Genomic DNA, 10858 nt, shown 5'->3' with positions numbered 1-10858 from the left:
CCCAGGGGTCTAGCAGGGTCCCCATGGGGACCAGACCCCCAGGTGGGGCGTGCCCCAGTTCTGCCGGCCCCCACCCCCAGGACTTGGCACAGCTGGGCCTCCAGGGGTTCCCAGGACCTGAAACCTGGTAGCCACACTGCCCAGGACCCTGGAGATTCAGCTCCCGGTGGTCTCCACCCCCCAGGCCCGGGGTGTGGTGCGGAAGGTCCCCGTCCTGGAGACACTCCGCCCGACACTCCCTGGGGCCAGGCCCTCGCCCACCCACCCGCACTGCTCAGGCTGTGCTGGGAGCTGAGGCGGCCTCTTCCCCTTAATCCGGGAGGAAGCTGTTCTCTCCCCCCTGTCCAGCCCCAGGCGAGCCCCACTCACCCCTCAGCTGTCCCCCACCACACACAGCCTCCCTGGCCCCTGAGTGAAGGGGCAGGTCCGGATCTGACCCCATGCAGGTTGGTCTGTGGGAGGCCGTCACACCGCCCCGCCCCGGCCCCCTGGAGCCCCTTGGCCTGGGGGAAGTAGGGAGGGGGCTGAAAGACGGCTGCTTGTCCGACTGGGACCCAAGGGACCTGGGTGTCTGGTGCGGCTGGGCCAGCTGGGGGTGTGACGCACGGAGCCCCGGCCGCCCCTCCCGGCAGCGGGAGGGCAAGACAGCACCCGGCGCCGGGACACAAGCTGAGCAAGAGGAAACCTCCTTTACTGAGACTCTGGTGCAGGCACTTGACAGTCTGACCCCCCGGGGGGCGTGCGAGGTCGGAGGTCACCACCCGAGGCCACACCTCCAACACCTCTGGAGCAGGGCCTGGCCCAGAGGTCACGGGTCAGCTCCGTCCCGGAAGGAGCGCAGCGCCCCGACTGTCGGCCCAGGGCCAGCGAGCGGGCAGGGGCGTCTTCACCAGCCCCCGGCCCCGGCCCAGGGCCCAAGTCCAAGTCCGCCTCAGTGGGTGCCAGCCCCCCACGCCTCCCCCCGCCCCCCCTGCTCGCCAGCTCCCCGGCTGGCTGGCTCCGCGCCCTGGTGCTTGGGACCCCGAGGACAGCGCCCCGGCTGTGGTTCCCGAGGTTGCTCCTTGCCCACCTGAGCCCCTCGAGTGGGACACAGCACATGCCCCGTGACGTCAGACACTGGGGGGGCGGGGGGGAGGCACGCAGCTACCCCACCTTGGGCCTCCTGCTGGCCACAGCCACTGGCCCTGGGACACCGTCGCCTGCCTGGACATGTAAATGCCAGGAGCACACATGCCACACAGCTCCGGGGAGCATGTGGCTGCAGGAGGGGTCCGACTTGACACTTTGTGGCTGTCGCCACCCTGCCCCCCCCCCAGGGAAGACCCTGTCCCGCTCTCAGGGCTTTGGGTCTCAGCATTTCTCAGGGTAGCCCCCAGTTCCAGGCTGAGCAGCTTGGACCACAGACACTCCACCCTCTGAGTCTCCAGCGGGCCCTGGTCCCAGTGCACCACCTCCCAGAGACAGCCCGCTGGGCCTGAGGTCCGGAGACAGACACGCTGCCTGGGGGACCGACCCCTAAGCATCCAGGTCCTCTACGGTGAGGTCCCAGGGGAGGCCCTGGTTGTTGGGAGGTGGGAGAAGGGCCAAGGACACGCTGTCCATACTCCTCCGCCCACGGCTTGCACAAGGGCACACGTTCATGCGTTCATACGTGTGCGCAGACTCCCACAGGGAGCAGCATGCAGACCGGGGGTCCCAGGACAGGGGTCGAGCGGTGGGGGCAACCCCCTGGCAGCTGGGGAGCCGGGGGGGGGGGCAGGGGGCAGGCCCAGCCCCACTGTGAGCTCCGTCCGGCGCAGCTCACTGCTCGACGACGTCCCGGCCGCCCGGCGGCTGCGGTGGCTCCGGGGGCTTGAAGCTGAGGACTTCCTGGTAGGTGAGTTCTGGGGGGTGAGGGGGAAGGCGAGCTCATGCTGCCGCCGCCCGGCACTGCCCAGCACTGCCCACCGCTGTGTGGTGCCAGCCGCCCGGCCCAGGCCCACCCCCTGCTGAGGCTGCCCCAGGAGGCTTCCGCATCTGCCCACGACCCTTCCAGAGCCCGGCCGGTGCCGTCCCCACGTCCTGCCGGCCCCACCAACCCCATCTCCGCCTGCTGCACCCTGGAGCGGGGGGCATGCCGTCCCCCTCCCAGACCACCCTGAGCAGGGATGAGCAGGACACAGGGGACGCCGGCCTCCCTGGGGAGGCAGCCCTCGGGCCCCGGGGCTCCCCCGCCCCCGCGTCCGGCCGCCCTCCCCGGCCCACCCTTCCACTCCTCCACAGAGCGCTCCTTCTCCTCCACGCTCTCGTCGTACGGCTCGGCCTCGGGCTCGTCGTCCGGGTCGTGGTACTGGCTGAAGTAGGCGTGGGCCAGCGCCTCGGCCGCACTGACCCTCTGGTCGCTGTCCAGCACCAGCATCCTTCCCAAGAGGTCCACGGCTGCAGAGCGGCCAGGAGGGCAGGAGGTCGGCAGGTCAGCTCCGAGTCCAGGGCCAGACGCGGCGGGAGCCCAGCCCCGACCCGGGGCCCGACCTCACCCAGGGGGTTGGCTCCGCGGAAGATGCTCCGGAGGTCCTTCTGGGGCATGGGGGGCAGCGACTGGAGGTACGTCCGGGCCTGTGGGCACAGGGGGCCTGTGGGGGCTGCTCCCTCCCTCCCTCCCCTGGCCCTGTGCCAGGCCGGGGCCACCCCCCCACCCAGGGCACTGCTGTGGGTGCTGCCATTTTGCCCTCGCTGTCCCTCAGGCCCGGAGGTCTTCCCCGTGCCCCCCCAAGGGTCAGGTGCTGCCCGTCCCGTGGTGGCCCCTGCTCCCAACCACACTGCCCTTCCTCTCGAGCTCGGGGGCGGGGCGGCCTGGCCGGCCGAGGAAGCTGGTGACTCACATGTTCCGACGATATCTTGGCCAGAACCTCGGGGCTGGGTGTGCCCACCACCTCCATGATGCGCTTCAGCTGGTCGATGTCTGCCTGGCTCAGGAAATGCCCGCTGGCCAGGCGCGAACCCTTCTCGGGCCCCCAGACCCCAGGCCCCAGGCGCTGCCTGGACCCCGCTCTCGGGAAGGCAGGGCTCCTGGCCCGGCCCCCCCCCCTCGCCCCGGGCCAAGGATACAGTCGCTGCCCGGGAAGAGGGCCTTCCCCTGGAGGAGCTCCGCCATGATGCACCCCACAGACCAGATGTCCACTGCTGGGGGCGAAATCTCCATCAGCCTGCCCCCCCCCGCAGTCCCTTCTCGGGGAGCTGGGGGGCTGCCTGGGCTGCGCCAGCCCCGCGGGCCCAGCCGGACCCAGCCCCCCTCCCCCTCTAGATAAAACCCTGGGCAGGGGGAGGGGCTAGCCCAAGACCACCAGGCTCTGCCCCCCTGAAGGTCAGTTTCTGAGTGCCGGCCCCAGGCCGGGGGACCCACGAGATTGGAACCCCCCATCCTCGGCTTTGCCCCCCACACCCTGACTCCTGGCCTCGGCATGTGCTCTGCCCGCGCACCCGGCCCCACAGTGCGGGGCGGCGTCACCTGTCTGGTTGTAGTGCATCCAGTTGAGCATGATCTCAGGGGCGCGGTACCAGCGGGTGGCCACGTAGCCGGTCATCTCCTCCTCCGCCTGGCGGGCCAGCCCGAAGTCCAGGATCTGGGGCCAGCACCCCGGGGGGCGGGCGGGCGGTCAGGGCCCCAGGAGCACTTTCTCCACGCCCTGCGCCCCTCCCCCGCCCCGGGGGGCACTCACCCTGAGCTCGCAGTCCTCATTCACCGCCACGTTGCTGGGCTTCAGGTCCTGCAGGGTCGGGTCGGGGTCAGGGTCGGGGTCGGGGTCAGGTGGCAAGGGTGGGAGCACGGGAGGAACGCAGGCGGCCCCGCGGAGCCCGGCCCTCGCCCCCGCACCTACCCGGTGGATGATCCCGGCCGAGTGGATGTACTGCAGGGGGGAGACGGAGGTCAGGTTCCCGCCCCCACGATGTGCTTGCTCGCCCGCCCGCCCGCCCGTCCGCCCGCCCGCGGGCGCCCACCTTCAGCCCGCGCAGCAGCTGGTACACGAGGAACTGGACGTGCTCGTCGCTCAGCACCTGGCACTTCACCACGTTGTTCAGGTCGGCGCCCATCAGCGTGGTCACCAGGTACCTGGGCCGGGGCAGCGTCAGGCCCGAGCCCCGCGCCCCGCCCCACCCCGCACCCCCGCGCCGCGCCCGGGGCCGCTTACACTTCGCTGAAGTCCTCTACGGAGGTGGCCGGGGTGAAGACGTCCAGCAGCCCGATGACCTGGCGGGAGGGGTCAGGATGGCCGAGCGGCCCAGGCCCACCCCGCGCGCATGCGCAGCCCCCGCGGGGGTGGGGGGGGTCCCCGCTCACGTTCTCGTGCTTCAGGTGCTTGAGCAGCCGCAGCTCCCGGTAGGTCCGCCTGGCGTGCACCAGCGACTGGAAGGGGCGCGACAGCTTCTTCACCGCCACCTTCTGGCGGAGCCGCGTGTCGTACGCCGAGCTGCAAGGGGGCAGGCGGGGCTGCACCAGCGCCCGGCCGCGCCTCCTCCGGCCGCGCCTCCTCCGTGGGGGCCGGCCCTTTCCGCCACCCCTGCCCGCGCGCCCTCTGCTCCGGCGGACCCCGGGGGCTGGGCCGCCATCCAGGTGCCGCTCAGGCCCCCCAGGGATGAGACGGAGACTGGCACTTCCTCTGAACCGCCTCCGGCCCTGCTCCTTCCTGGAGAGAAGCTGATCCCCCTCCTGCCCACCCCTGCACCCAGGCCCTCCCAACACTCAGGGCCAGCCCGTCCCACCTGGGAGCCCCCTGGAAGGACCCGATGTCTCGTCCTTCCCCCCACTGACTCTCGCCCCAGACCCAGAGCGAGGCTGGGGAGTCTCCACCGGCCAGGGTGGAGAAGACACCCCAGAGAAAGAAACAGCAGGAGCTGTTCCCACAGCGCTCGGTCCCCCCACCCCCATGGGCTAGGGGTCCACAGGCTCCTCCAAAGCCTCTGGCATCACTGCCGGGGACAGCGAGGAACCAGGCCCCAGGAAACATCCAGCAGGGGTGCGGCCTGCACCCACACACCTATCCCCGCCGAGCCCCAGCACACCAGGTCCCGGCCCTCCACCCCCACAGCCACCTCCTCACAGGGGAGTCTGCAGTCACTGGCACCATCTCAGAAGCAAACAGCCCAGTCACCGTCCCACCCCCCAGTCCCACTGCACCCCCTGGCTCTGGGGTCTTGCCCCCCCACCAAGAGTGAGCTGCACCCACACAGTGCTGGGAGCCGCTCCTGCAAACCAGGGGTGCTCGTGGGCCCAGCTGGGGGTGGGGGAAAGCCTGGGGCCTCTGTCCCCTCCCCTCACGGACCACCGGCTGGGGAAGGTCCAAGTCCCCCTGGGGGCGGGGAGTGGGACTGGCCCCTCAGACAGAGCAGCCGATCCCTTTCCCTGACCCTGGCTGTGCACCCTCGGGACGGCGGCATCAGGGGAATGGGGAAGGACCACGGGAGCCACGGCCCGCCCCAGGCGGGCGCAGCAGCAGAGAGGGACCCGGGCTGCCCTCAGGAAGCTCACACTCCCGGGGAGCCCTCCCCACCCCACCAGGATACAGCTGCAGCGGGCGCTCCGTCAGGCCTCCCAGAGGCCCTCCCCGCGCCCTTGGTGTCTCAGAGATGAGGACAGAGGCCAGTGGCTGTGGCCCTGCCCAAAGGGGCCTGCCTGAGGCTCCCGACCGACAGACCACAGGATCAGATGCGATCGGAGCCACTGGGGCCTCACGCCCCTGCTCCAGGCTCCAGGCTCCAGGCTCCGGCTCCGGGCCTCAGGCAGGGCTCGGGGAAGTCCCCTTCTTAACCCTCTGCCACAGCCTGCGGCAGTGGTGTTTCCCTGAGGGCCTCGGCGTCCCCACCCCCATGACCCCTGCAGTGGACAGTGGCCACCTGTCACTGGCCTTGGTGAGGAACCCACTGGGTGCTGTGGGAGGGGGGACCTCTCCGAACATCCACACCCACCGTCAGCCTCGGGCCAGCATTCCAACCGACAGCAGGACTTCCTGCAACCACCTCACCGCCAGCCCCTCCGGCCTCGGCACCCCCCCAGGGCAACAGGCCTCAGCCAAAGGAAGGGCGGACCCTCCTCCCCGCCTCCAGACTGTGTCCTCCGTCTGGGCCCCAGGGCCTAACTGCAGGGCTGTAGTCAGAGCTCTCTGGGTTGGAGAAAGAATGCGGTGGGGTGTAGAGCCCCCGAAGGACTGTAGGGGTCACGACAGCGTGTTTTCTTAGCCCGAGACCCCATCTGAGTTCCCAGGCAAAACGGGAGCCGCCTGAGGCCATCCTAGGGGGAGGGGTCTTGCCCTGGGCCCCGGCTTTTCTTTCCCCCCAAAGAGCAGACCCACCCTACGGCGGAGCGTCTGCCAGAGCCCGGGGCTGCCTGACCCTCCACCAGGAGCACTTCAGGCGCGCGCTCAGACCTTCTGGCCCGGGAGACCCGCCCTTTCCCCGCTGCTGTGACGCCGCAGGATTAGGGCCTGGTGGGGGACACTCCGGAAAGACGGGGCAGGAGGACGACCGGGCGCGGCGTCCGGTAGGCAAGTTTCCTTCACGCTCCCCACCCCCCATTCATTCCACCGACCTGCCAGCCGCGCAGAGCCCGGGGTTCCCGGCCCCCGCCCCGCCCCGCCCCGCCCCTACCAGACGGAGCCGTAGGCGCCCGAGCCCACCGGGCGCAGCCCCCGCAGTCGCTGCGGCACCTCCCACACTGTCTTGTTCAGCTCCTGCCGATAGAAGCCGGCGCGCGGGCCGGACATGTCCGCCGCGCCCCCCGCCGCGGCGGAGCGCGAGCCGGGCGCACGGAGGGCGGTGCACGGGGCGGGGCTGGCGAGGGGTTCCCGGAGACAAGGCGTCTTCCTGCCCCTCGGAGGCGCTGCCGAGCGGAAACCAGCCCTCCTCTCCCCTCCCGGGGCGGTCCCGGGAGCAGGGCCGCGGGTGTGGGGGAGGCGGGGGCGGCCAGGGCCCCACGCACCTCCCCAAATATCCTTCCACGTCCGGTCCCGGCCCGGGCGCCGCGGATCCAGGCCGCCGCGGATCCAGGCCGCCGCCTCCACCTCTCCGCCCCACTCCCGCCCCGCACCGTCCCCCCCCGCCCCCGCCAGCGGCTCCCATGAAATCAAGATGCCAGTGTGCACCGTCGCCAACTTGGAAAATGACACCTAACGCAACTACGCACCGGCCGGCTCTGGAGGGCCCCTCTACGGTGGGCAGATGGCGCCACGGGTCCCGGGCCGCCGTCCTGGCCGTGGTGGGGCGCGGCCTCCGGCAGCCCCTCCCGACTGGCGGCCCACCGGCGTCTCCCGGGGCAACCGGGACCGCCCCGCCAGGCCTGGAGACCTGCCCCGTCAGGACCAGGGACAGCGCCACCGCCAGGGGGCCTTCGGGGTGTTGTGCCCACAAGAAACTTTCCCCAGATGGATCTTCCTCGGTGCCTGGCATCCTTCCTCCTTCTGCGACTGCCCCCCTCAGCTGTCACCTCCTCCAGGAAGCCCACCCTGACGTGCCTGGGTTCAGAGGAGCCCCTGGAATCAGCACCCGCCCGTCCCCAGGGGCTGCGAGCTCCTCCCGCCCCGCGCTGCGCTCTCGCGGTTCAGCCCCCACCAGCCGGCCTGCCCGGCGCTCTGGGCTCCCGCTGGTACATCCCGCTGCGCAGTGGAGAGAGGCGCCTCCTGACCCCCGCCCTGGGCCGGCGGAGAGATGGAAACACGCTAAAGCCTGGGTTTTTATGGAAGTCACCTGATGTGTAAATATGGACGAACAAATGAGAGTAATGCATGCCAAAGCAGTACCGGGCAAATGGGCACACCGGACAGAGGGTCCGGACCCCGGGGCAGCGGGCCCTGAGTCCCAGCCGCAAAGGCCACCCTCGCGTGACCTCGGCCCAGTCCGGAGCCGGCCCCGCCACTCCCGCCCCGGCTCCAGTTTCCCCTCTGGGAGCGGGGTCCCTGCCCCCGCGGCCCGCTCTGGGTCTCCTCGAGGGCCCCGCCCTGGGGCGCCCTTCTCCGGCGGCTAAGGTTTTGTGCGGAGTTAATGAGGCTTCAGCGAAAGCCGGGGGAGGGGCGGGAGCGGGGCCCAGGCTGTGGGAACCGGGCCTCGCGGCCGCCGGGAGACCAGCCTTTGTCTGCACCCCAGGCGAGCTGGCGCGCGTTCCCGTGGCGACCGGCACCGCCCCTGCGCGGGGCTGGGGCACAGCGACGCTCTCCCAGGGGTTGGGGTCTGCCCATCCAAGGGAACCCCCGCCGGGCCTCCCCCGGGATCCGGGGGGTGAGTGGTCGAAGGTGACTAGAGTGGGGGGGCCTCCCTGTGGGGCTCAGGGGTCCTCGGAAGCACAGCTCCTCTCCTTCGAGGAAACCCGCCCTGGACACACCCAGCCCAGCCTGTGAACCGGCCTGGGGCAGACGGGCGCCCCTCACTGCGTTCCGGGGAGGGCCCGGTTCTAACTGCCTGGGAGTGACCAGGGAGAGTTTCCCGGGGGTCAGGGGCAGGGAGAAGCCCCCTGGAGAGGTGACAATGGACAGTCCTGCCTCTCAGGACAGAGCGTGACTTAAGGGACTGTAGGAGGGTGGCCCCGCAGGGAGCTGTGGCAGACTGGGGGCAGCCACGGTCAGATTTCGGAGTTTTGTTTCCTGGGGGCACGGCTGGACATTTTCAGTGTCACGCAGGCCAGCAGGTGAAGGTTGCTTTGTCTAGGTGAGAGGGCTGGGCTCGGGCTGTCGGCCGTGTGGGGTGGGGCGGGGCACCAGCCAGGCGTCGGTGGGGGGGGGGGCACAGGGGTGAGTGTGGGGGGCTGGGAGAAGGGCCTTCTACCCAGGCCTGGGCCCTGGCCTCCCCCACCCTCTACCGGGCGGGACTCAGCGTCAGCCCTGAAGGTGGAGAACCCAGCCCTTTTCCCCATGTCCACTGTCCCCTCCACTGGCCCGGGTCACCCCCTTTCCAGCCCCTCACCAGTCTGGTTGTCCTTCTCCCTGAGGTTCAACTGAACTCCCTGACAACGTGCTGGTCCGCCTGTTTCCGGGGACAGGGGCCTCGTGCTCTTCATGAGCAGTGGGGTGTGCCTGCAGTGTGGACGGAGAGGTCCAGGTTGCTGCTGGCCGCCTCACCGAGGCCAGCGTCCTGACCACCCAGGGCTGGCCTGCCCACCCTGTGCCTCTGAACCGGGGCCCACGAAAGGACAAGCCCCTGGATCCTGTCACGCACCTTCCTCCAAGGGCGGGGGCCCACCCGGGGGGGCCGCCCGCTGGACCTGCAGCCCTTCCCCCGTCTTCTCGCCCAGCCGCCCAGGCAGCAGCGGGCAGGAGTGGCCTGCTGGGGTCCGGCCTGGAAGCCAGGCCTCCAGCCCCCCTTCAAGCTCAGCACTCCCAGACACCCCCCTGCTCTGACTTCCTGCCGTGCTGGGTGTCTGCCAAGGGGGGACCCAGTGTGGACCACAGCACTGCAGTTGCAGGGGTCCCCGGGGGGCTTGTCTGCTGTTCGCCCAGTGCCCTTCCTTGTGGGGACACCACCCTTGCTCCAAGCGGCTTGACTGCGGCTAGGCAGCCGGGCTCCTGACCCAGGCCTCCGCGCGCACACCCCCCAGCCACAGGAGTTTGCCCCAGGCGGAGGAGTCCCTGCCTGGTGCTGCTTGCTGCCCAGGACAAACCAGCAGGTGTCGGGAAGAAGTTCGGACTTGTGAGCACCGGTCCACCCATCGCTGGGGCTGGACCACCTCCTGTTCCAGAGCCATCACACCCCTTTCTGCGTCATTAGTATTCATTTTAATCTTCACTGGAGGATATGTTTATCAAATTTTTAGAGAGAAACATCAACGGGTTACCTCCCAAAATTGCCCTGACCGGGGATCCGACCACAGATTGAACCCACAACCCTCTGGGGTATGGGACGACACTCCAGCCGAGTCACCGGCCACTGAAAGGTCGCTGGTTTGATTCTTGGTCAGGGCACACGCCTGGGTTGTGGGCCAGGTCCCCAGTTGGGGGCACAAGAGAGGCAACTGACCCATGTGTCTCTCTCTCCCTCCCTTCTCCTGCCTGTAAAAAATAAATTAAGTATTTAATGAAGCGACCCTGAAACACACTGATGGTGTGTGCGAGCATGCACACTGTGTGCCCAGGGCCACAGGGTGACACACTTTATACCTCCTGCCCTACATGGGACTCAGGCTGGGAGCAATGCTCCTTCCCCCTCACCAGATTCCCAGACAAGCACCAGCAAGGTGCCACCTGCTCCCAGGTCCAGGGCCCTTGAGCCCTACTCAGGCCCTGAGTCACCCTGGGGCAGTTCACGGGACAGACGCCCACCCCAGTGGCCCCACAGCCTCGAGCAGGGGGACGCAGGGCCCTCTATCCCGGAGCCACCCCAGGGCCCCGTGGGTTCTGCATACAGTAGGGGCTTACTAAATGTGCACTGGATGGAGCATGCCTGTGAGGTGCCCCCACGTCAGGGAGGAGGAAACAGGTCCCCGGGCTTAGGGGGGTTTATTCGGAGATGCCACCAGTGAGGGTCTGGCTCTTCACACCCGCCCCTCAGCCTGGGGCGGAGCTCAGCATAACAAGGAGGACGGGGGTGCTGTGGCCACCTGTGGGTGCCCCAGCCAGCCCAGCCCCCTCACTACCCCACCTCCTTGCACCCCTCTGTCGCCATAACCCGTTCCAGGATCACCTCCAGGCCCAGCGTGCCCCAGCTCCTCTCCACGCCGGAGGCCGGGCCTCTCAGCCCTCGACCATCCTCCAGGGTGGACCCCACTCAGCTCCCGGCTGTGGGGACAGTGGCCGCTGCACGCCCCACCCCCGCCCCGCCCAGGGCCTGGTCCAGAGGAACTGGTGGGGGAGGGGAGTAAAGCCACAGCAGCCGACCTGAGGGTGAGGTCTCTGTCCGAGGG

At 69.7% G+C, this 10858-nt stretch overlaps 1 protein-coding gene across 9 annotated transcripts; it reads right to left on the bottom strand.

Moving 5' to 3' along the window:
* Positions 1-514: 514 nt before the first annotated feature.
* On the bottom strand, positions 515-7255 carry MAPK11 (mitogen-activated protein kinase 11). Of its 9 annotated transcripts, none has more exons than XM_045835123.1 (12): positions 7157-7255; positions 4319-4448; positions 4170-4228; positions 3979-4090; positions 3858-3887; positions 3699-3746; positions 3488-3602; positions 3088-3162; positions 2862-2941; positions 2517-2595; positions 2245-2418; positions 517-1883 (listed from the first exon to the last, which is right to left on the bottom strand). In XM_045835123.1, the coding sequence occupies exons 4-12, from the start codon at positions 4069-4071 to the stop codon at positions 1801-1803; spliced, it is 777 nt and encodes a 258-aa protein (XP_045691079.1). In that variant the 5' UTR covers positions 4072-4090; positions 4170-4228; positions 4319-4448; positions 7157-7255; the 3' UTR covers positions 517-1800. The 9 variants fall into 9 exon arrangements, with proteins under 9 accessions (XP_045691073.1, XP_045691079.1, XP_045691077.1 ...); XM_045835121.1 differs by lacking the exon at positions 7157-7255 and adding an exon at positions 6622-6746 and having other exon boundaries at positions 3488-3575; XM_045835122.1 differs by lacking the exon at positions 7157-7255 and adding an exon at positions 6622-6746 and having other exon boundaries at positions 3088-3159; positions 3488-3575.
* Positions 7256-10858: the final 3603 nt, after the last annotated feature.

This window comes from Phyllostomus hastatus, unplaced genomic scaffold, assembly GCF_019186645.2.
Source record: "Phyllostomus hastatus isolate PE091 unplaced genomic scaffold, TTU_PhHast_1.1 phas_contig_198, whole genome shotgun sequence".
NCBI lineage: Eukaryota > Metazoa > Chordata > Mammalia > Chiroptera > Phyllostomidae > Phyllostomus > Phyllostomus hastatus.
This window is presented reverse-complemented; position numbering and strand designations above follow the sequence as displayed.